The sequence below is a fragment of the Aquila chrysaetos genome, chromosome 15 (genome assembly GCF_900496995.4).
Source record: "Aquila chrysaetos chrysaetos chromosome 15, bAquChr1.4, whole genome shotgun sequence".
In the NCBI taxonomy this organism is placed as follows: Eukaryota; Metazoa; Chordata; class Aves; order Accipitriformes; family Accipitridae; genus Aquila; species Aquila chrysaetos.
The window spans coordinates 30,530,660-30,556,260 of NC_044018.1; the positions used below are offsets into that span (position 1 = coordinate 30,530,660).

Consider the following 25,601-nt stretch of genomic DNA (forward strand, 5'->3'; position numbering starts at 1 on the left):
AACAAAGCCAGGGGTGAAGAACTGCCCCAGATGGACACCTTCCCCAGGGAACACTTCGACTGGGGCAGTTTTCACTCCTGCATTGAGGGGCCAGGACATCTATTTGTCTTTATCTCAAAAGACCTGCTTCTGGCAATCCCTGCAATTGCAGCAACCACTTTGAAGAGTGCCAGAATCAGCAGGAGGTGAATAAAAAGCCTCAGAAGCCCTGGCAGCACGGCAGACACAATGGTATTTTTAACAACTTAAAGGTATTCCAGCAGAGCAAGAACTCTGCTGGGAGAAAAAGCTTCTGGCCACAACCACCAGTTTCTGCCAACTTGCAAGTGAGTCAACAGCTTATCACTGGCTCAGACTGGGCTGGTTTTGTGCCTGCCTGGAACTGGCAGAAGAGCCAGACAGCTACCAGAAGATGCATGGGGGGCAAAAGATGTATTTCAGACACCTGGAAATGCTTTTACAGGGGATCACAGAGTGCTAATAATGTCCTCACCCAGGCTGTTTTTGCGATGCCATGAGCTGACAACACGCTGCTCAGCCACACAAGGGATGCGGAAACCCTTCTGATCCCAGCTGAGCACTTCCCCAGGCAACCCCCGTCCCCCAGGGACATCACGCTGAAACCCCCCGGGCACCCGCAAGGAACACGAACCTTCTTCATCCACAGCCAGCACAGTGGCACCTCTGCTGAGCAGGGCCTGGACGACGGAGGCCAGCCCGTTCCGAGCTGCGATGTGGAGCGGCCTGGGGGGAGAGGGAAAGGTGGCATTAACCCGGCAGCAGAGCCACCACCTTGTGCTAAAATAAGGGGCCCCTTCGAGGGCAGACACTCGGGGCCTGATCGCTCCTGAGCTTACCTGCTTGCACACTCACTGCGTGCACCAGTGGGAGCAGAGCTCCTACCACCGCCCTTTCGCCAATGCATCACCCCCACCCAGCAAAGCCCTGTTTTTCCCCACCGGCACCAGCTGTCCAAATACTCACATTTGCAGAGCACTGTTACTTGCATTGATAAGGCCAAGGTCTTGGGTTTCCCCCAGGATCAACAAGGCACACTTTTCATGACCCTGGAAAGGAGACCAGACTGTTTATAGTGCTCAAGCAGGAAGGCAGGGGCAGTGGAGGGGACCTGGTGCTGAGTGGAACGTGATTCTCCGGGATATGGAAACGTTCCCTAAACCCAACCTTCTACAACAGTTCACTGCTTTGGCAGGGCCTGAGAAGACAAGCTGCTGTCCCCTCCATCTCCTCTGCAGCATCTCCTTTGCATGGACACACTGATCACAAGACTCCTGCTCCCACCACGCCCCAGGAAACACACCAAGCTCAGAGAGGTCGTCCCCAGGAAAAATAGACATGGCTCTGTGCTACAACCTAAGTTGCCCAAAACTGAATCAGGAGCATCTCTACAGGTCAGGACAGGTAAACAGGCAGGCAGAGCAAGCCCAGGGCCCTTGCTTCTACTCTGGTAGGGCAGGAGTAGGCGGACAACCCTTCTCATTAAAGTGGCAAGGCTGAAGGTGATGATGACTGCAATCACAGCTGTGAGTGGCCGGCTCCCTACCTTGCTGCAGGCCAGGTGAAGAGCTGTGTTCTTGTTGACATCCAGCACAGTTATATTTGCTTTTGCTTGGTACAGCAGGAACTCTGAAATGAGGAGGGACAGCTGCTGTTGAGAAGCAGCAGCACAGAGCCTGGCAATGTGGGGCAGTGGCCATGTGCTGAGGGGGCAGGAGAGGGGCAGCTGTCCCAGCATGCCTACAAGGAGAGGGACAGCCCGGCTCCCACTGGACCCAGTTACGGGGGGGCGCACAGGGAGGCTCGCACCCCATACTGGGGAAAGCGCCTGCCAGCCACGTACCAACTGCTGCAGTGTGCCCGTTCTCAGAAGCCATCATGAGGGGAGTCCTCCCCAGCTTGTCAGTCATGTCCACCTCAGCTTGGTGGCGCAGAAGCAGCTGTAAACCATGGATGTTGTCTGCAAAGGCAGCAGCGTGAAGGGGTGTCCTGGGAAGACAACAAAGCAGGTAAAGAGGAGGGCACAGCACCCATCCCAGCAAGACTGCCCAGGCCTACGGACATATTTGGGGACATCAGAGTCCCTTTGTGCCATGGGAAGTCATGTGGAAATCACTGCAGGAGTCACAGCCACCACCCAGCAGCACTGGGGTGTGGGTGAGAAGAGAGGGACGAGTCTGCGCTCACCTTCCTTTGGCATCTCTGCTATTAACAATCTTGGCACCTAATGCTTCCACCAGCATTTCAGCAGTGCCGTCCTGGTTGTTAATTCTGCAGTGGGGACGAGAAGGAAAGTTAGAACAAGACTAAGCAGCATTAGCACGTCTGCAGTGGGAGTGAGCAGCACGCTCCTGGGGCTCGGATGCAAACAGCAGCTGGTCTGGAGTTGTTTAGGGTAAAACACCCTTTTACCCTTCTCGGTATTACTCAAGGAAACACAGTACCATGCCAGACAACAGCCTTGCCCATCCCTCTGCCCAACCCTCTGCTACTACAGGTCCCAAGGATGCACCAGACCCACCCCAGGCAGAACGTGGCAATGTCTCCACCTTCCTCATCCCTCCACAGCTGCTCAGGGCAGCGCACTCCTTCCTCTGCCGGCTGCAGAGCCAAGGAATCACCGTGAGTCCTAAACCCCTGTGCGCCCAGTGGGACCCCAGCGATCATGCTCACACTGGCCCAGGCACCTCTGAGGAATAAGGCTTGGGACAACGTGGAGCCCTTCTCCAGAGCCTCATGGGAAGCCTGGAGATTTCCTGAGATTGCTCCATGACCAAAGAGCAGAGATGAGCCATCCAAGAGGGCCAGCAAGGGCTGAGCCCCCAGCCCTTGGCAGCTCCATTAGCTCCATCGAGCTGAAAGCCTGTTGGCATGGGAGTCTGGTACGACAGCCGCAGCTGTGCTGCGCGCAGCCAACGAGACAGCTGCTTTCCAGCTTCCTGAGGACCTCCAGCAGTCCAGCAACTGCCTCCCTGCCGCAAGGGAGCTGGGATGAGCAGGTGGTACCACCCTGAGAAGCTGCTGCCACCCAGGGAAGAGCCCTTGGCAAGAAAGGCAGGGTTTGGAGCTCCTCCACTTGGATGACATATCCCCTTTCCCACATCACCCGGCTGGGAAAAAGCCAGGGCAGGTGCCAGACACCACTTACACTGCACAGTGCAATGGAGTAAAGGGGTTTCCTTCTAGGTACGCAAACGGATTGTGTTCAAGTAACAATTCAAGACAATCTTCATGCCCTGTGAGGAGAGAGGGACAGAAATACATAAGTACCCAGCCTGTGGTTCCTCACCTGTAACAGAACAAGAAGGGACTGAAGGCCCCTCTGGCTCTTCCCAAGTCCAAAGAGCAGAAGGCCCCAGAGGCTGCACAGGACCAGCGGCACCAAAATGCCCAAACCTGTTCCCCAGCACAGAGGCAGTGGTTTTGTTTCCTCTCTGGCAGCAAAGCTGCTGCACTTCAGGAGGTTTCTAATTCCACACCATCTCCTGAAGGACTTCACAGCCACATTGCTAGCTTCCCCTTGAAACGCTGAGACATCCCTTCCTGTTGCTGTATCAGTCCCACTAGTTCCTGCAGCCAGGGTGATGGCCAAGTAATCCTATAAATCCCGCAGTCCTGGAGGAAGCAGCCTCAGCTGTGCTATAATAGCTGTTTTCATGTTTCATTCCTTTTTTGAGGAGCTTGACAGGGGGAGAAATACTCCCTGTCTCCCTGCCAGACTTGTGACATCCTTTCCACCAGGCTGAACTCACTGCTGGGCTGATGGCTCCCAAAGCAGTGGGGGACAGAGGGACAACTTGGCTCTTCCTCGCTCCCTCCTCCCCACCATTAGCCAGAGCAGAGCAGGGGTGGGCAGGGGCCCAGCCTGGGTCCTTACCACTGTATGAAGCCCAGTGCATCGGTGAGTAACCGCTGTAGTCAACCACAGAGTCCAGAGGGTCAGTAGAGAGGGCTGCCTGCAGCAGGGTCCTCAGGATTTCTAAGTGCCCACACGCCGATGCAAAGTGGATCGGGGTCCGGCCTTTGAAATCCCGACACAGAACAAAGGCATCGTGGTCCAGTAGGGCAGCCAGACAGTCCTCACAGCCCGTCACAGCCTGTGGTCAGGAAAGAGGACCAGGATGTCAGATCTTAGCGTTCAACCATTTAGCAACAGAACTATCCCCTTCTTCTACAGCTTCCTTCTCAAATGCTGCATCTTAGGAAGGGAAAATGGGCTCTTTCACTGAGGACTCTTGCAACAAAAGAAACCACCTGCTTCCCCTCCAAGCAGTCTCCACCCAGGAGGACAAGCAGAAGCTGCAGGGCTCCAGGCTCACCCCAGTCCGAGGAATGCACTCACCCCTCGGTGCAGGGCAGTCCTTCCCCTCTTGTCCGCTGCATCGGCTGTGGATCCCTTCTCCAGCAGGAGATGGACACAGTCAACGTGGCCATTCATGATCGCCAGCATCAGTGGGGTTCTGCGGGGGGAAAAGGCAGCAGGGAGGAGAGTGGGCTTGGAAATCAGCTGGGTTCAAGTATTGCCCTCTCTCCCCTGCCCCAGCCACCCTGCAAGGGCCCTGACCCCGTGCCACACAGATCCCGAGAGAAACATCCGGACAAACTCACTGGCCGTGGATGTCCATGACGTCGGTGATGTCTGCCCGCTCCCCGCTGTCTATCAGGAGGTGCAGGGAATCAGTGTTCCCGTTGGCAGCTGCAGACAACGCATGAGGAAAGGAGGAGTCACACACGTACAGATGGGTCCCCTCCTTCCAGCCACCACGGCAAACCAAAGGAAGAGGCTCGTGCCCAGCAGCCAGGCACACGTGGCTGAGCAAATTCGTTATGTGGTTGCTAGGCTACAGGATTGATTAGCATGTGCACAGGCTGAGCTGAAGACACATGTGTGCAGAAGCTGCTGGTGTCTTCTCTCCCACCTGCTGCTGAGCCACTTGGACCCTCAGCTTCTACTGGCACATCACAGCAGGCTGCACTGGGCCCATCCTGCCTCTAAGCATCATCCTGAACTACAGCCCCTTCCCTCTCCCCAAACAGCATCCAGGTGAACGGGCATCCTTGGTGGCAGTGGCACCGACAGCTGGAAGGGCTCTGGACACACTCCCTCGCTGCCCCCAGCCATCTCCAGCCCCATCTGCCCTCTGTCACCTGCAGCGTGGAGAGGGGTCCACTTCCTCTTCCTCTCCTTCACCAGAGCGGATGCGCCGTGGCTGGTGAGCACCTCCACGCACTCCGTGGAGCCTCTCTCCGTGGCGAGGTACAGCGCCGTCCGCCCCTTGTGGTCCCGCACGTCAAGGTTCACGAGGGTTTCGGCAAGTGTCTTTAGGGCTTCACAGTGACCATTATAGGCCTGAGGACCAAGCAAACCGCGTTAAAGTAGTGCCTGGAGAGGCTATATCCAGAAGTCCCCCACTGGGACAGTTCCTGCCCCTGGGTTCCTCCAGCCAGATGGGCTCCTGCCCAGCCATTGCCCCTCGTTTGCACTTGGGTCCCACACAAAGCCCTCGCCCACTCCCACCCCTGCCCACACTCAGACAACAGAGGTGGCTCCCAACAGCAGCAACCAGAAAGCCCTGGAAAGAGCAAGGAGTTTAACATACAAATCAAAGGGACTTTGACTGACAGCCTGTGGGGAAAGCTGCTCCCTAGCCGCCAGCGCCTTTCCTCCTCTGCCCCGCTCAGCACCGACAGCTGCAGGGACCCAGCCCGCGCCACCCGGGAGCAGGCACCTCTCCAGGGCTCAGCATGAACCCCGCACAGAGCCAAGTGCCCTCCGCAATCCTGGGGTTGGGCCAGATGTACTTACAGCTAAGTGCAAAGGGCTGACTGGAATGGTGCTTTCCACATCCTCCAGGCAGTTAAAAGACATTTCCAGGAGCTGCAACAGCAACAACACAAAACCATAACTGATCCCAGACTCACGGAGGCTTTGATGGACACCCTGTCCACCAGCAGGCTGCAGAGGGGGTTAGAAAACCAGCTCATCTGCTCCAGAATGATTTAAACTTCAGGACAGGACCTTCCTTAACCTGGCTTTGGGCCCTGCACAGTCACATCAAATCCCTGCTATCCCGAAGCCTCCCCACTACTCATATGACTTCCTATGCCCACAAGGCTGCAAGCTTACCCTGTAACAATGCAGGCATTTCAGACAGTTACAAGGCATTTTCTGTACTGCAAGAGCTCTTCCTTGGCACAGGTCTCCAGGCTTCCTTTTAAAAGCCCAACCTTGCTCTATTGCCAGGGGTTTAAGCAAGCCATCCATACATCCCCCTGTGCCAGGTAACAAAGCTCCTTTCTCCCAGGCATCTCACTCAGGCCCAGGTCTTTCCTCCGTGGTATTCCCAGCACAACGGCTCCCCAGGAGTCCCCACGCTTTTTAATCAAACCATTCTCCCTTCTTCCTGGACACACCCTGACACTGTAGTGCCTACAACACACACAGTCCTTTAGCCACACCTGGACACCATTGGGCTTTGCCCCTTCTCCTGGCAGCACGGAGGGTTTTCTCCAGCTCACTCACCAGTTCGAGGTTCTGCCTGTTGCCGTACGCAGCTGCATAGTGGACAGCAGTATATCCCTGCTTGTCCCGGAGGGATGGGTCAGCACCATTATCCAGCAAGAACTCTAAACAACTGCAACGAGCAAGAAAAAGGGGAGATCAAGAAAAAGGGGAGATCAAGAAAAAGGGGAGATTGGAGAGGCAGAGCTTTGCAGGGAACCCCCCCCCGATTCATCTCAGAGCAGACGTTGTACTAATCCTCTCAAGACACGGAGCACATGCAAAGCCCACTGAAGTGAGGACCAGGAAGCGATGGCCAGGCTTGCCTCGAGAATCAAATCAGCAGATGTTTCCTCCAAGGCATCACTGCTCAGTTCAGCGTAAGCAGAAGCAAGGTATTTCTAGCGACTGCATGCAGGGGTCCAGGGAAGGGGTAAACAACAAACAACTGCCAGATGGGGCTGTGGCGTGGACTCACAAGAATGCCTCCTTCAGCCTGGACTCCTTCAGTGGCTCCTCATCAGTGTCATGGCTGTTTCCTGAATGAGTCTCTGCTCTGAAAAGTCAGAGACCTGCATCAGTTTGCTGATTACCCCCTCCCACCCACGCTCCTCAAAGCACTCCCCTCTTCACAAACTACTGAGCACCAGCTGCAGGCAGGTGGCCAGGGAACAGCAGAGCATCACCACCCAGCAGTGAGCCATCGTCTCCAGCCCCAGCAGCGAAGAGCACACACCCCCAAGACACTCACCTCCTGTACGTGTCCGAAGCAGCAGCATAGTGTAAGGCGGTACAGCCTTTACAGTCAGCCTCGTTAATACTGGCTCCTGCTGTGACCAGTGTCACCGTACACTGATAGCTGCCGTTGGCAGCTGCGTAGTGCAGTGGAGTCCTGGGAAGGGGGAAAGGAGACAGGACCTTAGCAGCGCTGCCTGTCACACAGATGGAGAAACTCGCCTGGCACCAAGGCAGGACCCAGGGAGCCAGCCACCGCCCCCTGCTGCTGAGCTGCACCCTGCTCTGGCTCAAGGGTTTGGGTCAGCAGCTCCTTCTGAAGAGGCAGAGCTGGACCCCTCGGGGCGAGAGGGGGTGGAGGAAGCAGCTTTAGACACCAAACACAGCAAAGGTCTTAGGAATGTCCCAACCCAAACCCAGGCTTGGTGCGGCTCCAGCTGTTTTAGGGCTGGAAGAATCACCCTTGCTCCCTTGCAAGGCCCACAGCACACTTACCTTCCAAATTTATCTCTCCTCCTCAAGTCAGCACCGCTGCTCAACAGCAAATTAAGACATTCAACATTCCTACAGGAGGTAGGGAGATGAGTTAGACACAGATCAGAAGAGACCACAGCAGGAACGCAAACTCCTCCTAGTTGCAGACAAAACAGCTATGCTTCTCACCTGCACAGCCTGGAAATGCCAAAGCTCAGTTCAGTCTGTCATCTTTGGGCAGCATAAGAGCTGCAGCCACGGCTGGATGCTGCATACACAAAGCTCTTGCCTGCTCTCCAGTGAAATAACCCTTCATGCTTCCTGCCTTACCAGTGCTATCCTACCCTGCATGGAGCTCTCAAACAACCAGGCAATTATAGAGAGACATCAGCCATGGCATTAGTGCAGCTGACGCACTAGGTTTTATGCTACAAAAAAAATCTAGGATTTCTGGCTTCTGCGTCAGTGCATTGCTCCCGCCGCTCAGGCAGGGTAACAGCGCTGTGATGCCGAAGGATGGCTCCATAACTGGCTCTCAAGCATCACGCAGACATAACAGAAACGAGGTCCTTGACAGGACTCTACACCTCTGCTACCACCAAATGCTGCAGCCGCATTCGCTCTCAACACACCGCGTGAAATCAAACTCCCTGGCAAACAATACGAGGCATTTACACAGCCAGCTAAATCCCTGCTGCTTTTCAGGCATCAGCTTGTGAGCCCTTTACGAAACCCCAGCCAAGGAAGCATTTTAGCCCCATTTTAAAGAAGAGTAAACAGCCATGGAGGGGAGCGACTGGGCTGAGTCACAGAGTCAGCAGCAGAAGAGGGCCAAAAGGTTTCCATTTTCATTCCTGCTCTAAACACAGGTCTCCATTCTCTCTCAGAGCCAGGAACACCACCCAGGGGTCCGACTCCCAAACCTGACCAAAGCACTGCGCTGGGCTGCCCATGTTGTAGCTCACGGGAGAAGAGGGTTACGGTTTGGGCTGGGGACAAGCAGCAACCTTCCTGCACACACCGTCAGACCAGCGCCCCATGCACAGCTCACCCTCCAGAAGCAGCAGCATGGAGGCAAGTCCTCCCGAGGTTGTCAGGCGTGTTGATATCGAAGCCTGCAGACAGCACGTGCTCATTGCTCAGCGAGGAGACGATACTGTACAACTGACCTGGGTGGTAGGAGGGACAGGGTGTCAGGGGGAAGCTCGAGGGTCCCCCGCGTGCCCCCGCTGCAGGAGGGGTGGCTGAGCCACTCACCTGAGGAAAGTAGCTTACGACAACAGTCTGAAAATCCAAAGAGAACAGCTAAGTGCAGAGGGAACATGTCATGGATCCCACGCCTGTCAGGAGACGAGAAGGGAGTCAGAATGGATCGTTTCTGCATTCCCAGCCCAGGGCAGGGAAAGGGAGTAAGAGTCCTTCCTTACCTTGCAGTGTCAGCACCATTCGTCATCAAAGTACTAATTAGCAGCTCGTGGCCATATCTAGCAGCAACATGGAGGGGGGTATTGCCGTATTTGTCAGCACAGTCAATCTCACTGCCTAGAAAGGAAAAGCCAAGTGCTTTGCCAGTGAGTCTCTGCGTTCTAGTCCCAAGCAGCCCAAGCTGTTCTGACAGCCACGTCCCTGTCTCAGGGACATGGCTAATAACTCGAGTCCATTCAGCATCATGCAGAAGAACTGTAAACTGCTCTCTGAGCTGAAAGGCCAGTTGTATCCTGCAAACCCAGATCATTAGATCTCTCCCCCTTGCTCCAGGAGGGGATGCGTTCAGCCCCAGAGGTCTCCAGCTGAACCCCTGGGGTGTCTGCCAAGCCTGCAGCCCTCTTAAAAGAATATTGTCTTTCAGGCTGGACGTGGCAGTGAGAATGTTCTTTGGCCACAGCAGCTCTGACCTGGCTGGAATTTCAGTCCCCTGGTCTGCACTTCGCTGCCCTTGAGGGCATGCATGCTCCCTGCCACCCCCGAGCAGCACAGGGCCACCGGCAACAGCCCCAAGAGCAGTGTGAATTTGAGTGCTATCTGTAGAGCTCTTAAACCCTTTGAGCAAACATACAGGGAGGGTCCTGGCAGCAGGTGCTGAGAAGCACAAGAAAAGGCTGGCGTAACCCAGGGCTGGAGGAAGGAGCCACTCACCGTTCTGAATGAGGATCTGCGAACGCGTGAACCGTCCATGAATGGCAGCCATGTGCAAAGGGCTCTTCCCTTCCTTACTCTGTAGAGAGCAGAAGCCACGTCACATCAGGCTTCCCACCACCCTCCCCGAGCTCTCCCGTCGGGCAGCAGGTCCCCACTCCCCCCATCCCCAAGCTCAGCCCTTCAGCGCCAGACCTGAAAGTTGACATCAGCCCCGTTGTTCACGAGAAGCTCTAGGCACAGGGCCCCATTGGTGGAGACGGCAGCAAAGTGCAGAGGGGTGAAGCCCTTCTCGTTAGGCTGATTGACATTGGCGCCGTAATTGACCAGCTCATTGGCCACGGCATCTTGGCCCATGTAACAGGCAATGTGAAGTGCAGTGTTACCGAAGGAATTTGGTTCATCGATCTGTGGGAGCAACAAACCCCAGAGGATTTGGGGATTCAGGAAGAAAAAAAGGCAGCCGAGAACCAGCCAGGGCTCCTGCCACCACCCAGCACCCTCTCCTACTCCTGTCTCCAGAGCAGCCTGCACCCGAGCCCACCCTGCTCGCAGCCGCAGGAGTCTTACCTCGACTCCCAGCCTCAGCAGGTGACGCACGACTTCAATCTGGCCGCTGGCTGCTGCAGTGTGCAGCAGGGTGTAGCCCTTCTTGTCCTTACACATCACATCAGCTCCCCGGGCCACCAGCAGCTTCAGAACTTCCAAATGCCCTGTCCAGGAGACAGCAGTAAGAGCCAGGGGACCCTGGAAAATGGAGACCTGGGCACAGCGGCCTCCGGGGAGCCCCAGCACCCTGAAAGGCAAATCCATAGGCAGCAAGCAACGTGTGAGAAAAAAACAGACCGATGCCCTTGGGGAAAACCTACCTAGGAAAGCTGCCCAGTGGATGGGCTGGCGGTCCTTCTTGTCGCAAGTACTCAGGCTGGCCCCTTTGTTCAACAGCAGATTCACCATCTGGACGGGAAGAAGTGGTGAGAAAGGCAAGGCTACCATTCCTCCCCACTTGTGCAGGCAGAGGTGCCTTCGCCACCTGCGAAACCCAGACCCAGGAAGGGGGACATGCACAGGACCCCCTGCGCCCAAACCTGCCTTGCCTACCTCAAGGTGGCCGCTGTGCACGGCATGGTGCAGCGCCGTGCGGCCCGTGCGGTCCGCGACATTGACAGTGCTCAGCAGGGGGATGATGGCCTCCACGCACTTGGTGGCCCGGTTGGCAGCAGCGACGTGCAGAGGTGTTTGCCAATACTTGTCGCGGGCATTGACGTCTGCCGAGTGCTTCAGGAGGAGGTGAAGTGCCTTCTAGCAGGAGCAGAGAAAAGCAGAGCTCTAACCCAACCTGCTGGAGCCCGCAGAAGCCCTCCAGCCAGGTGGGGGAAGCCGCAGCTCAGTCCACCTCATGCTTGCAGCGCACGGAGGGCTGCCCAGATCCACATGAGTCTACAGCCCTGAGAGCCAGAGCTGCCCTAGCAGGGCTGAGCTGAAACAGCTCCGCGTGCTCACAAGTACGGCTTCTCCCCGCTCTGTCAAAGGAAAGGACTTGTTTGCTTTCGTGTCCCTGATGACATTTTGAAGCCCATGTACGGCTGTGTTTCAGGATGTTATCACAGAGAAAATGAGAGAGGTAAAGACAGCATTAGAGAGACCCCAAGGATAAGCAGGGAGAAGGAATCTTCCCTAGACAAATCCTCCAGCCCTCACCTGGGCTGCTCCAGCTCCTTCCAGGCTGGAGTTCAGTGTGTGAGACCTGAATGAGCCGGCCCCATCCCACCCGAGTGCAGCTGTGAAACACCACTGCATGGGGGTACCTGCACGGGAGAAATACCTCCGAGCCACGTGACTGAACTGTGAGTGAGTGTTCATCCATGACTCACGAGGTGCAAAGCACCCAGGGGATGACAAATGTGACCTACTGACCTATATTTGATAATTATTTCCCCCTTTTGCTGGTAGAGGCTGTTTGTTGCAACCCCACACTTTCCTTGCTATGGTTTGCAGGCTGTCCACTTCCATGCAGCATCGGGGCAGCACTTCCAGTGATCTCAGCCCCACGGCTTGCTGCTCTGCTCTTTTCCCCCAAGGCTAGCTGATACCACTCCCGGCTGGGAGAAACACATGAAACGGCCAGGCAGTATGTAAACCCAGCAGTCCTAGAGAGCAGGCTCTAGGCAGGAAAAGGCGTGAAGCACACAGGTACTTTGAAAAGGCTCTGCTCAGGAGCTGGGCATGCAGGGCACTGGCGGAGCCCTGTGCCAAGCACCCCAGGGAAGAAAAGAACGAGGGAAGTGACTCTCCAGGATATCTGAGACGAGGCAGAGAAGCAAACGAGCGTGCTCAAACGCACAGACAAGCAGCACTTCAGACCTGACAGCAAAACAGTCTCGGCTTGCTCAGCTCCCATACTTTAGCGACCCACAGTAACTGTCCACACACGTTCACAGCAAACGCCTTCAGCAGAGGTTTACGCTTATGTGTTTCATCCCGTGTCTGCTGCCAATTAAGAGAATTCATGCAACCAGTAGATGTGTGGTAACTTGCCCTGCTTGTCAGAGTCAGGGCTTCTGGCTCCAACCAACATGACCACAGAGTTTCTTGCTCTCCAGCAAATCAAAACAGGACAAAGTTAAGTGGGATGAAGTTAAGCCCACAAAAGCTAAACATCAGAAAATCTTTCCAACAAGATCCATTGGAATCAGTACCCGAGAGAAAGGGTGAGAGCCCCATCATCCCTCAAAGAAATGTAAAGCTGGATTAGACAAAGCCCTGGGGAAGGGGGAAAGGTGGGGAGAAGGATGTTGTGGGGAAAACCCATGTGCTAATTCCTGAATAACGGAGAGAAGGGAACTAAGGAGATTTTTTTCCAGCTCTCATTTTCAGCCTCTGAATTATGCATTCGTCCCCTCTCCACTCTAACAAAACCACTCATCTCAGCCAAAACCAGGCAAGATGGAAAAAAGAAGGAGAAGCATGGTCCCCACCTCCTGTCAGCACCCACCACCTCCACACAAGGAGCATACACGGAGGCAGAGGACACTTCAGAGGGAACCTACCTCGTTACGAGAAGCCGCAGCGCGGTGTAACGGGGTGAGCCAAACAGTGTCCTTCGCATTAACATTAGCACCTGAGTAAGAACAAAGGGAGGGGTCAGGGGACAGACAGGTGACCAGCTGCCCCCGTTCCAGAGTCCCAGGGCAGGCCTGCAGCCACCTCCGAGGTACCCACCCGGCAAGAGTGCATGTTCTGCTGCAAGAGGGGACCTTGCACTGAGCTTTACGTGAGGACAGACTCTGTGAACTGCAAGTGGAACAAGCAACATCCCTTGGGAGACTGAAGAGACTACATCTCCCAGAGTGCCAGCTCCCTCACTGAGCCAAACAAACCACAGCAAAGACCCAGCGAGCAGTTCTGCTTCTTGCTTTAAATCAAGGCCACTTGAGACAAAAAACAGAGCATTCCGTGTTGTGAGCTGTGGTCGCCGTGAGCTGCATCTCTGTATTAGAAAGGACAGATTACTGCCATCTCAGCTCCAGATCTGTGCTAGGCACTTAGGTCCCACAACCCCTGAAGTCCCCGCCTTTCTTTGCTGCCGAGAACTCAGCGCACAGGCATGCAAAAATCAACACGGGGCACATAAGGGCATCCCATGCTCTGCAGACGGAGCTGAACATCCCCAATCCTGTTTAACAAGCCCTCAGCAAAGGATTTCCCCAAGTCTCTCCTTGTCAGGGTCACGTAGGATCATGCCAGCCTCGGGGTTCCCCCACACCACCAGCAAGCAGCTGCGAAGCCCACGCTGCCCTGAGGTGCTGCACTGGTGAACGGCAGACGAGAAGATTCCCGTCTGCACCACAGGGGCACAGGACCCAAGCACAGAGCTGAGTGTCTCTGGAGAAAAATGAAGGGCAGCTTTATGCCAAGTAACACAAGCCAAAACTAAGCAAAATCCCCTGGTTTTTAGCTGACCCCTCTCCATGAGCAAGTGAAACTCTGCTCCCATGAGCGTCCCGCCATTCAATGTGTCTCTGAGGCGTGCATCCCCACTGCGCCCTCCTCCAGTACCTCCTTCTAACATCCTGCACACATCCCCCTCCTGGCTTGGTTTCCACCTCTGCTATTTCAGTTCCAAGACGCTTCTCTGTCTGAACAAACCTCTTAGGATTATGGCAACATTTCCTAATCTTCCCCTGGCTGCAACCCCACTGGCTTAAGCATGAGTACACGGTTGCTTGGAGGGTGACCAAAACTATTCCTCTGTACCCCTAAGGCCAGAGATCAGAAAGACGCCTTAAAGGCAACGCCAGCACTCGAGCCAAGCGCCCTGAGCCTTGGCCCTTACCTGACAGTATTAGGAGCTCGAGGATTGCCACATCTCCTATGTAGGCAGCAGCATGCAGCGGCGTTCTTCTTTCTTGGTCCTGAGCAGGGGTGTAAGAAACAAAAACCATCTGTGAGCTTCGAGGGCAGGGAGATCCTTCTTCCACTCCAGTCTGCTCCAATGCCACCCATAAGCACATGCAGCATCTTGGGATGTGGGATGGGGAAAACCGCTTAAACCCAGCACCCTCCTGCAGTGCTGTGGGGGTGCGCAGCCCTTTGGGAGCTCCACGGGTGCTGGGGTGTACCCAGTGGCCAGAGCAGAGGGTTCAGGGGCCATAATCCCAGTATGAGACGGGGAGGCTGTGAGAGCTCCAGCCACTCATTTCATCCCCCCACTGACTCCCCAGAGACCGACCCGACATGGCTCCAGTGCTACTGGACTTAATGAACGTCTGCAAAGCACTCTGCGATCCGAGATGAAAGCCTGGCCGCGCTCTGACAGTGCACAGGCTGTCCCATTCTGCACACTTTTATCCTCTCAGCTAACAATAAAAAACACTCAGAATTACAGACAGCTCTGAAACCAGACTCAAACCTGCTGGCTGCTGAAGGCCAGGAAGGTGCAGAAGGCCCTCTCTGATCTTAGATTGGATTAGCCGAAGAAAAAAATACCTTTCACTTCTGTTTACTCAGGGCTGGGCCCTGGGTAACCTCTGCCTCCAGGCATTTCGTTCAGGCTTTCCTTGGGGAACATGCCATGTACTAAAGCCAGGAAGCAAACAAATAGAAAGCCAGAGGAGCACAACTCATTTCAAGCCCCAGATTTTGAGTTTGGGGGGAAAAAATGTAACTGCTTTTCATGAGGTTAAAAACTGTTTGGAAAATGGTGGCGGCTTCATTTTTTTTGGTAACAAGTTGTGCTGGCACAACCAGGCAGGAGGATGTGAAAGTGAAACCCAGCTGGCAGGTCACTGAACAAGCAACAACATTTCTAAACCTGCACACAGAAAGGAAATTAAGTGTTAACAATTGTGGTTTTATTCCTTCAGCAGCTGCGGGAGAGCTCAGCAAAACAATCCCAACACTCTCTCCTGACAAGAGAGGAAAGATGAAGAGCTGACGGGTCCCCAGCCGAACCAGTCACAGAAAAAAATTCCCACGCTATCTCTGTGTAATAAGCCAAGATATGATCAAATCGTTAGTCCTGCTGGCACACGGGCACCAGCGCGGGGCTGCCCTCACCTTCCCAGGACACCAGCCAGCGTCCGCAGCACCCGCCCTTGACCTCAGGGTTTAACACCACAAGGATCGGGGTGTGCACCAGCCCCGGCTCTGCAGGCTGGGTCGGGCGAACGCCCTGACCAAGCGCTCAGTGAAACAAATAGGAGAGTGCCAAAAAGCCAGCAGCTGCCTGCAGCGCAGCTGGGAGCAGCGTGGACTGGAGCCCCGGTTAATGCCACAGCTCAGAGGAGACGGTGAACCAGAACAGGCTGCTCTTGCCTAGAGCTCACAACTTAGCCTGGCTTTTGGGCTGAGAGCGCAGGAACTGCTGACCCGGCACCAGTCCAACTGTGCCACCATGTCAGGCGGACCTGGGCCGGTGCAGTCAGGGCTGGCCAACCCGCCAGCCTGCATCGCAGCAGGCTGCGTTTCTTATCTGCACATCTGCCGCTGATTCGTTAGCGGGAAGCTCGTAAACCAGATGAAGGGAAGGCACACTGACAAGTCAGACGGGAACGCTCACAGGCAGGTTTCACCCCTTCCCTTGCCAGAGCCTGGTCCCCACACTCCGTGTGAGGACAGACCACACTCGTCACCACCAGACTGAGGCTACCAAGGGCTGCTCCCCCAGGAGCCAGCCTGGCCACTTGCAGAACCCAGAGGGATGCATCTGAATGGCACCGGCCTCCTTGCCCGCTCGGAATAAGCGTCAAAACCATGCTCTGCCGTCAGGCTTGAGACGAGCGCAGTGGAAACCCCTCCTAACATTTGCGAGGTGAACTCTGCTTTGCTGAGCAGCTCAAATCCTCCTTCCCCCCTGGGGAACAACCTCATCACAAGGCAGACCTGCCGCGTTCACACCAAACTATTTTGGGTCGCCATCCCGAAGGAGAAAAAGGTAAACTGGCAGGCAGCAAAGCCGAGCCTCTGTGAAAAGTCCTCCCACACACCCCACAGCCTCTCAGCGATGCTCTGCACGGCTGAGAGCTTTAGGAGGCTCACACCGTCTCCTGGGGAGGGGCGGGAGTCCTGGTCTTCCAGGCGCCCCATTTTACAGGTGGCAAGATCGAGGCAACAGGGCAAAGCTGCACAGCAAATGGCGGCCGAGCTGGGAGCAGAATCCAGAAACTGTTTCAAAAGCCCAGCTCTGACCATCCTTGCCAAAAAGAGCCCCCACATCTCACCCACTGAGCCTCTGCTGTTCCCTCTGCTAAAGAATCGCACTGCAGGGAAGGAAACAGGGAGACTGGGGTGAAGGAAGGGGAGCGAGCACAGCCGGGCAGCACTCACCAACACATTAATGTTCTCCTTCTGATTGAGCAATGACCGCACCTCCTCTATATCACGGTTGAAGATGGCTTGGACCAGAGGAGGCTACAAAAAAAAAAAAGAGAAGCAAGTCGTGAAGGTGGCACTACGTGGAGGACACGAGAGGGAGGAGAACGAGCAGCGTCACAGCATGTCAGAGACTTTACACCAGCCTAATTCAGCCAGGACCTCGCTCCACGAACAAGCCCTCCACGCCTGCTGCTGCCAGACCTGGGCCCAGCGGCTTCCTCACATCTATGGCTCAGCCAGCACCAGGGACCAATTTTCAAGCCAGCAAAGGTACTTTTCTTGGTTGTTCATTGGTGAACAGACCAAGGAATCACTGGAAAAGCCTTCCTGCTTCCTGAGTCCAAGGAGCAGCACTGATCACGGCCCCAGCAGCCCACCTGCAGAGCCTTCAGCAGCGTGCCCATGGCATGGCTTAGCTCTCCGCACACAGCGTCCGAGCACGGGAAGGCAGGTCCATCTCGCGCTATCCAAAGCTTTAGCCACAGCCAGAAAATCCTCCCTCCGAGCTGGCTGAACTCTCCTGGTACGAGACAGATCTTTGCAGACAGTGAATCAGGTTTCTCAAGGCACAACTAGGTGATGCCTCATGCTCTCCCGCAGAAGGCTGTGTACTTACTGCTGCTCTCCTATCTTTTGAGAAACACCTACAACGCTATGCTGGCTCTGATGGTGCAAAGAGCCTGGCAAAGCCCAGCCTGGCAAAGCCCAGCCTGAAGCTCTTCCTGTTTCCTGCTGCCCACATCTCAAAGAAGTTACCTAGCAGACCTTGGTAAAAACCAGGAGCAGAGCCCTAGCCCAGGCCACAGAGCCAGCCAATGCCGTGGGCTGCAGAACCGACTGCCTGAGCTGCCGGAGCCGTTCATGTGGCAGGGCAGGTCGGTGGGTTGGGTGCTGCCCAACCTCTGGGCATCACCCAAGAACCCTGCACCCCGTTTCTTGTTTCACAGGCCTAAAAATGCCATTTTCATGCAGCAGGTTCTTCGGGGCAGAGGCTGTGGTGCTTTAGGTCCGTTCAGCACTTGGCACCCCACAATCGCTGCCAAACCCGATGCTTCCCTGCTCCAGCCGTCCAAGCCTCTGCTGCTTTTCACACGGCAAGTCTGGGGTGCTGCGATGCCGAGCAAGCCATGGCAGCCCCGGCACACCCCCTCCAGCTCTGCCCACATGCCTAAGGCTGGATCTAACGGTCAAAACCAGCAAGCCCCGCTTATCTTGACCTCTCGGAGGAACAACAGAACTTCATTTTCAAGGCAATCCCTTCTCGTCCCTGCTGCCCAGCCAACCTCACACTCATCTGCTCACCCTACCATCAAAGTAAAAGCAGTTAAACACGGGGAACACATCCCAGGTCAGAGGGAACGTGTGAGTCATTCCCTGGGAATGCAGCAGACTCAGCATCACTCGTTAGACATTAAAAAAAAAGGTTTAAAAAAAAAAGGGAAAGAATCGCAGACGATAATTATGCCCTGAGCAGTCTTCAGTGGCGCGCGGTTTGCAGCAGTGCTGGGTCTGACACACCCACCCACCATTCACAGGGAAAGCTAAATGTTTTGGTTACCAAAAAAAAAAAAAAAAAAAAAAAAAAAATTTCTATTTAAATCACAGATCAATCCCTCGTCCTCACCCCTCCCCTCCTTCATCCACCCTGCCAGGCTTTAAACACTCGCTATATTAACGATACTGCAGGCACAGGGGACGAGGGGCAGGCATAAACATTTGGTTTTGAGGGGCCAGCAGCCCCCATCTCTGAAACCGAGGTGGATAAAGGCAGTTTATGTAAAATGTGTGGGGAAGAGTGGACGTCCAAGCCAAGGCGACACCGGGGGTCACTGCTCTGGTGATGGGGGCCGGACATCGAGCCCAAGGAAGCAGGGCCACGAGCGGCAGCATCCGTGCCGCGGGAGGAGCTCCCGGCCAGGGGAAGGCAATGGGGCTGCTCAGGGACGGGGGGGGGTCCCTGGCGAGACCCCCCTGACAGGCAGGCTGGGACCCAGGTGAGGGCCACGCGCCGGCGGCACAAGGGTGGGGGCTGCCTTGAAACCCGGCGTGGAAGACACCCTGCGCCCCAGGAGCATCCCCAAAACCCAACAGGGACACCCCGTGCCCCAGGAGGGTCCCCAGAACCTGATGGGGTCGGTCACCCTACGCCCTAGGAGGGTCCCCAAAACCCGACAGGGACAACCTGCACCCCAGGAGCGTCCCCAAAACCTGACAGGGACACCCCATGGCCCAGGAGGGTCCCCAAAACCTGACAGGGACACCCTGCGCCCCAGGCGCATCCCCAAAACCCGACGGGGACATCCCGTGCCCAGGAGGGTCCCCAAAACCCGATGGGGTCACCCTGCACCTCAGGAGCATCTCCAAAACCCGACGGGGACACCCCATGCCCCAGGAGGGTCCCCAGAACCTGATGGGGTCACCCTGTGCCACAGGAGGGTCCCCAAAACCCGACGGGGACAACCTGCACCCTAGGAGGGTCCCCAGAATCCGACGGGGATACCCCGTGCCACAGGAGGGTCCCCAAAACCCGACGGGGTCACCCTGCACCCCAGGGGTGGTCCCAAAGCCCAGCGGGGACACGGTGGAGGTGGCAGCGGGAGACGAAGCGACCCCGGGCTCCCGTCCCGGGGGTCCCACCCCCGCCGGGGCAGGGGGTCCCGGGGCGGGGATTCCCTCTCGGGGGTCCGCGCTCCCTGTGACCGGGGGAGGGGGGAAGATGTCCTCCCCTCCCCGTCCCCGGCATCCTGCCCTTACCGGGCCGGGGGTCCCCCACCCCCGCCGGGCCCAGCTGCCGAGCCTGGGTCCCGGCGGCCGCGGGCGGAGCGGAGCGCGGCGCGGCGGGCGGCTGAACCCCGCGCCGGGCCGGAGCTGCGGGCGGGGGCGGCGCGGGAGGCCCGGCGGGCCCGAGCGGCAAGGTGGGAACGGGCCGGGCGGCCCCGAGCGGCGGCGGGCCGGGGGCCGCGGCCTGGGGCGGCGTCTGGGCCCGCCGGCGGCGACGGCGGCGGCGCGCACTAGGCCGCGCATCCCCGGGCTGGCGTGGCGGGCGCGGCGCGGCCCGGCGCGGCTGCTGGGCGCGGGGGCGGGCGGGCGGGCGGCGCGGCGGCGGTACCTGGTCCGTGATGCTGAGAATCCCCATCTCGGGGCCGCCCTCAGCGCCCAGCTCCCGGCATCGGGCTCCGGCCGCGGCGGCTCCGCTCGGGCGGCTGGCGGGGCGGGGAGCGGCTGGGCCCGCCCACCGCCCGGGGAGCGGCCGCCGCCGCCGCCGCCGGCCCGCAGCGCCGCCGGCGGCCGCCATCGCCGGGGCCCGCGGAGACGCGGCGGGAGGGGGGGACAGCGGGGGACGGGACGGGCCGCCGGGACCCCCTGCGGGGTCTGCGGGAGGGGCTGCGGGGAGGGCAGCCCGGGGGATCCCCGGGTCTCCCCCCGCCCCGCTCCACCGGGCTACCCGGAGCAGCAACATCCCCGAGGACACTGCTGCTTCCCCCGGGCAAAGTCCTGCCCGCGGCCTCCACACCAGGCTGGGGCTGTGGGTGAGCATCCCGTCACGCTGCCCGGGCCTGGGGGCAAGCCCCCGCCGAGGGAAGGAAGGCTGATGGGGTCTGACTGGCTGGAACCGTCCGCCCTGGGTGGCTGTGGCTGGTACCGGACTGTCGATGGCACCAACGTGCGAAAGCATTTCCCTGCAACCCCTTCCCTCCGCCGCGCTGTCGCTCAAGACTGGCAGGGCGGCTCGGAACCAGGATGGCGGATGGCTCGGTACCGGGACGGGGGAGGCGGCTCTGCCCACTCGCCACGCCGCTGCCACATCCACGCCTGCTCTCGCAAGCGCCCGGGATGCAGTAAAGCGCTTCCCGCTTGCTGGGCTGTTTACAGGATGGGGCTGTCACTTTACCTGCTCCCCAGTCGCTCCTGACCCCCTGCTGCCAGCGGGCAGGCTGGAACCCTGGCCTGGCCGACCCGCATCCGTCCCGTGCTCGTAAACAACATCACACCAAGGGACCCGTCATGCCTCCCGCTGCGCCGGGCTGCGCGGTTGCCACCAGCATGGGGAATTCCCGGTTTATTGCCTCCTCTGCTCTGCCTAGGGAAGGGGGGTAGGTGACTGGGCACGGCACCTCCCCATCCCTCGAAATACTGACCGAGGGGGGGGACAGACAGGTGCGGGCAGCGTCGCACTGGCCCAGCCACGTTCAGAGCAGGCGGCACTGGGGACGGGGCTGCCGGGGGCTACTGGTATCGTCTGTTTGGACCTGTCCTTAGCCGGCTGTCACCCAGCCGGGAAACCAACGTGAAATGGCGGAGCCCGCGAGCAGCCGCTGCCGTCCCCGCCGGGGAGAAGGGAGCCACAGCACCGGGCGCTGCAAGGAGAAGGCGGGAGGCCGGCGGGGCCCGGCCGGGACTACATTTCCCGTGGTCCCCCGCGCGGGCCGGACTACAACTCCCGTCGTGCCCCGCGTGGGAGGCGTTGCCTGGCCCCCGCCCCCCCCCCCGGGCCGTGACGCGAGCGGGCTCTATGGCGACGCGGTGACGTCACGGGCGGGGTGAGAGGTCACGGCAGCGGCGCCGGTGCGAGGGCAGCGGAGCCGCGTCCCGGCCCCGGTCATGGCGGCCCGGCGGCTCCGCGGCGCCCTCCAGCTCGGGGCGCGGCAGCGGCTGCGGGCCGCGGCGGCCCCGCCGGGCAGGTGAGCGCCCGCGGCCCCGCCGGGCGGCGGCACCGGGCAGGGCCGCGGGGCACGGACCGCGGCACCGGGGCGGGGGGACCGGAGCGGAGCGGAGCGGGGCTGGGGCCCGGAGGGCTGGAGGTCATACAGGGCCCGGGGGCACCGGCGAGGGCCGCGGGATGGGGACCGGGGGGGCGATCGGGGCCGGGGGCGCCGGGTGGGCCTGGGGGAGGCCCCCCCCCCCCCCCCCCGGGGCGAGCGGCCTGCGGTCCCGGCGGGGGACCGGGGGGACACCGAGGGGGCCGTGGCGGGGCCGGGAAGGAGGGCCCGGGGACGCCCGCGGCCTCGGGGGGCATCGGCGGTGCCACTGGCCCAGGGGTCACCGGCAAAGACCCCCGGGCAGGAGGGGGGGGGCACTCGCTGCCTGCGAGGGAGCCCGGGTCCTCGGCTGGGGCCTGACCTTGGGGCAAACCTGGTGTGGGGGCGAGGGCCACCCCCCCGGGCGCGGGCGGGGGGCCGCGGGGGTCCGGGCTGGTGCCAACACCTTCTTCTTGGGTCGGGAGCGACATCAGTCGCATCGGTGGGTCACACGCCGGTGTCACGGTTCGCTCAGGTGAACGGAGAGTCCGGGAGACCTCAGGCCACCCTGCCGTGTCCCCCGCCGGCACTGACCTCTGCGCCCGGCCGCGCTGCCAGCGCCGCTGTCACTCTTGCCAGCTCGGGGCCGGCACCAGGCGCTCGAGGACAAGGTGGCTCTCGCGAGCCCCGGGCGGCCAGCCTCACCGCCGGCCGGGTCAGTGGCATGGGAGCAGCCACAGTGTCGTGCCGTGGTGCTGGTTTAGGTGCCGACTCTGCTGAGCCCCGTCCCGGTGCACGTATGGCACCGAGCGCTGCTGGGCAGAGCTGCAGTGTGAGCAAGTGAGGGATCGCCTCAGGGGCCAGTGGCGCAGCCGCATCTGCAGGGTCCCAGCGCTCCTGGGGACCCCCGGCACGGTGCAGCTGAGGGACACAACTGGGGTTCACGCAACTCAAGTGCACCGACTGTTCCCCTACGCCACCCTGGCTATTCTGGGAGCTCGGGGGCTGCCAAATGCCCTGGGTGACTCCTCTTGGCGCAGGAACATCCCACGGCTCCTGGGAGAAGCGGGACCTTTCTCCCTGGGCCACCAGTCCTGGAGGAGAGCCGGTGTGACCTGTGTGCAGGCACATCTAAAAATACCCATGCTGTTGTGTGGGCACTGAGCGCTGCCAGTTACGGCTGTCGCAGGAGGGAGCCCGGTGAGGCCAGCCCCAACCCGGAGCCCCACCAGTGCCGGCGTGGTCAAGGTTACAGCCCGCCACCGCAATGCCGGAGCCGACATCTTCCCGGTGCTTGGCGGGGACCGGCTGCCGGGGCTTGGCCTGGCAAAATGCAGCTGAAGGAGCTGGCGGCGGCACTGTGGGAGGACCCTGCTGCTGTTGCCGCAGCTCCAGGGCTGGGCGACATGCCACCCCAGACCCTGCTGTGCCTTTGGGGCTCGGCCTCTCCTTGAGGAGGTGGCGAGCGTTGTCCCTTCCCACCGGCAGCACCAGCACCATCCGCGCCGCACCTGAGGGATGAGATGGGGCCGGGGTGGGACACGAAGGAGGGAGAAGGTCTGGGCCGAGCAGCGCTCTGTGCTGCTGCTGGAGCCCAGAGCGGGGCTGGGGTGGAGCTGGGGAGGGGCAGCTGGGGGTAACGGGCAGTTGTCCCTGCTCCGCCGCTCCGGATTAGGTGTCCCTGAGGTCAGGTTTCCCTGCCCTTCCTCCTCTTGCGCAACAGCAGCCCTGGCAGCAGCCCTGGGACAAGCGCTTGGACTTCCCCAGCCTCTCCCTGCCGGCTTGCGGCCCTCCCTGGGCAGGAGGGCTGAGGCTGGCCACGGGCGCCTGCTTTGTCCCCGATTCCCCCCCCCCCACTCCGGGACCGAGTCCCATCCTGGGAGGGATGTGGGCAGGTCTGGAAGGGGCCCAACGTCATGGTCATCCTGGGGCGGGGGGCCTGCCCCACTTGGGGCAGCGGCTCGCTGCTGGCTCCGCTACCCAGCGCAGTGACGGTTCCTCCGCTAACGCCTGTCTCCCGCCCAGGCACACAGCCCTGTGTGGCCTCCGGCTCAGCCGGTTCGGCCGGCCAGCCAGCGGCACCGAGTGGGAGCCCCGGACCCAGCCCAGCCGGTCCTTCCTCAACCTCACCAACAAGCGGAAGGAGTACTCGGAGCGGCGTATCATCGGGTAGGTGCAGCAGCTTCCCCGCTGGCCGGTTGGCGAGGGCCCCGCGGCCCCGGCTGCAACGCCTGCTCTGCCCCCAGGTACTCCATGCAGGAGATGTACGACGTGGTCTCCAATGTGGAGGACTACAAGAACTTCGTGCCCTGGTGCAAGAAGTCGGTGGTGGTCTCCAAGCGCTCGGGCCACGTCAAGGCCCAGCTGGAGGTGGGCTTCCCGCCCGTGGTGGAGCGCTACACCTCCATCGTCACCCTCGTCCGCCCCCACCTCGTCAAGGTGAGCGTGGCCCCAGCGTGGCGGGCGAACCATCCTGGCTGACTCCTCGGGGCCCCCCCTGACCGGCCGCTCCCCCTCCCCAGGCCGTCTGCACGGATGGGCGCCTCTTCAACCACCTGGAGACGAACTGGCGCTTCAGTCCCGGTATCCCCGGCTACCCCCGCACCAGCACCGTGGATTTCTCGGTAAGACCCTGCTCCGGGCAGGACCCGGCCGTGAGGCCCCCGGGGAGGACGGGGGAGACAGACAGTTCCTGCTGCGGAGACCTGCCCGCCCGCCGCCATCCCTGCCAGGGGCTCACGCCACCCCCCTCTCCTCCCCAGATCTCCTTCGAGTTTCGCTCCCTGCTGCACTCCCAGCTGGCCACCGTCTTCTTCGATGAGGTGGTCAAGCAGATGGTGGCAGCCTTCGAGCGCCGGGCAGCCAAGAACTTCGGTCCCGAGACCCGCATCCCCCGGGAGCTCATGTTCCACGAGGTCCACCAGACGTGAGGGCAGCCTGGCCACCGTGGACTGTGCCAGGGCCCCGGGGCTGCCCACCCTGCACCCTCCCTCCTAAATATTTATTTGAGTGCATCTCTGCTGCCGTTGCCTCAGCTTCCCTCCCGGCCCTGGAGGGCGAGAGGTGATGCTCCTGTGAGCACAGGGGGCTGCCGTGAGCCCCCAGCCCCACCGCAACGCTGCGGGAGCTGCGTCCCAGCACTGGACTCCCTGGTTTTGTAGCTGATTTTGGTTTTAAATTTTCTTTTAGTTCTTGGGAGCTCTTTCCCTCCCCACACCTCCTTTTGTTCCTTTAAGTCCTCAGCAAGGCCGGAGGGTCCCAGCGGCGGGGCAGCTCCTGGGCCGGCCGTGCCTGGGTGAGGCAGCAAGTGGCCAGGGAAGGATGGGGTTCGGCTGCTGGGGGCCCCCTCCTCCCCCAGTTCTTCCAGGAACAAAAGGGAAGGAGAAGGGCGCAGGGAGGAAACCCTCCCCTGCGCCCCTGGGAGCAGAGCTGCCGCCTGGCCCCTTGCCCGCAGCCACCGTGGCCAGGTACTGGAGCCGAGGGACCCCCGGCAGCGCCCGCTCTGCCACCAGACCCGATGTCGCACAGTTTGCACAAGTCACACGCACAGGGTGGGGATGGGGCTGCTTGTGCTGTCCGCCCCCCCCCCCCCCCCCCCCCCAACCCCTTGCAGCCCCAGCACCCGCTGCAGGCTGAGGTGCCGGCACTGCAGGGACCAGGATGGCCCATGGCCCCCGCCACCCCCAGCGTTCCTCTGGTTCCGGCTCACCTTTCCTTACCTTCAGTGGGGAAATGTGGGGGCCCTCCAACTCTACCAGGCCAAAATGCCCAGCCGGGGCGGGGAGGAGCAGTGGGTGCCTGAGCTGCCAGCCCCCAGACCCCCAGCTCCCCCCCGCTCCATCCCCATCACCGAGGGCATCCTGGCCTTGCTGCCCAAGGAAGGGCTTTTACAGGCCAATAAAGAGCATTTTTCAAGGGTGAGCAGCTTCCTGGTCCTCATTTGGCAGCCATGGGAGAGGGGAGCTGGGGCAGGGGAGCCCTGCGTGCTGAGACCGCCCCCCCCCCAACTCCAAGCCAGGCTCATACCTGCGGACACCACCAAGCCTGGCGCTGCCAGCTTGCCAAGGGGCCAAGTGGCACTGTGCCGGCCCCAGCAGAGCCAGAACAGGGCCTGGGGACGT

The 25,601-nt window shown here is 59.8% G+C and overlaps 2 protein-coding genes across 3 annotated transcripts in view; one reads left to right on the forward strand and one right to left on the reverse strand.

Annotated features, from left to right (window-relative positions):
- ANKRD52 (ankyrin repeat domain 52) overlaps positions 1 to 19,958 on the reverse strand; it is a 30,140-nt gene extending 10,182 nt beyond the window's left edge. For both annotated transcript variants that reach the window (XR_005933998.1, XM_030036791.2), the window contains exons 1-27: positions 19,851 to 19,958; positions 16,694 to 16,777; positions 14,202 to 14,280; positions 12,916 to 12,986; positions 10,967 to 11,167; positions 10,735 to 10,822; positions 10,436 to 10,578; positions 10,061 to 10,273; positions 9,866 to 9,944; positions 9,157 to 9,271; positions 8,987 to 9,069; positions 8,781 to 8,898; positions 7,751 to 7,819; positions 7,272 to 7,412; positions 6,999 to 7,076; positions 6,542 to 6,653; positions 5,825 to 5,896; positions 5,167 to 5,368; positions 4,627 to 4,714; positions 4,361 to 4,478; positions 3,896 to 4,115; positions 3,167 to 3,254; positions 2,206 to 2,289; positions 1,862 to 2,007; positions 1,565 to 1,647; positions 985 to 1,067; positions 653 to 744 (exon numbers count right to left, since the gene is read on the reverse strand). Coding sequence is in view for 1 of the 2 variants with exons in the window: in XM_030036791.2 (XP_029892651.1) it covers positions 653 to 744; positions 985 to 1,067; positions 1,565 to 1,647; positions 1,862 to 2,007; positions 2,206 to 2,289; positions 3,167 to 3,254; positions 3,896 to 4,115; positions 4,361 to 4,478; positions 4,627 to 4,714; positions 5,167 to 5,368; positions 5,825 to 5,896; positions 6,542 to 6,653; positions 6,999 to 7,076; positions 7,272 to 7,412; positions 7,751 to 7,819; positions 8,781 to 8,898; positions 8,987 to 9,069; positions 9,157 to 9,271; positions 9,866 to 9,944; positions 10,061 to 10,273; positions 10,436 to 10,578; positions 10,735 to 10,822; positions 10,967 to 11,167; positions 12,916 to 12,986; positions 14,202 to 14,280; positions 16,694 to 16,777; positions 19,851 to 19,877 (2,977 nt within the window). In the remaining variant the exon portion in view is untranslated. The remainder of the gene's footprint in view (positions 1 to 652; positions 745 to 984; positions 1,068 to 1,564; positions 1,648 to 1,861; positions 2,008 to 2,205; positions 2,290 to 3,166; positions 3,255 to 3,895; positions 4,116 to 4,360; positions 4,479 to 4,626; positions 4,715 to 5,166; positions 5,369 to 5,824; positions 5,897 to 6,541; positions 6,654 to 6,998; positions 7,077 to 7,271; positions 7,413 to 7,750; positions 7,820 to 8,780; positions 8,899 to 8,986; positions 9,070 to 9,156; positions 9,272 to 9,865; positions 9,945 to 10,060; positions 10,274 to 10,435; positions 10,579 to 10,734; positions 10,823 to 10,966; positions 11,168 to 12,915; positions 12,987 to 14,201; positions 14,281 to 16,693; positions 16,778 to 19,850) is intronic.
- Positions 19,959 to 21,271: 1,313 nt separating this feature from the next.
- On the forward strand, positions 21,272 to 25,401 carry COQ10A (coenzyme Q10A). The gene is made up of 5 exons (XM_030037795.2): positions 21,272 to 21,423; positions 23,506 to 23,649; positions 23,727 to 23,919; positions 24,003 to 24,104; positions 24,243 to 25,401. Exons 1-5 carry the CDS (start codon positions 21,344 to 21,346, stop codon positions 24,408 to 24,410), a joined length of 687 nt encoding a protein of 228 aa, XP_029893655.1. The 5' UTR covers positions 21,272 to 21,343; the 3' UTR covers positions 24,411 to 25,401.
- The last annotated feature ends 200 nt before the right edge of the window (positions 25,402 to 25,601 follow it).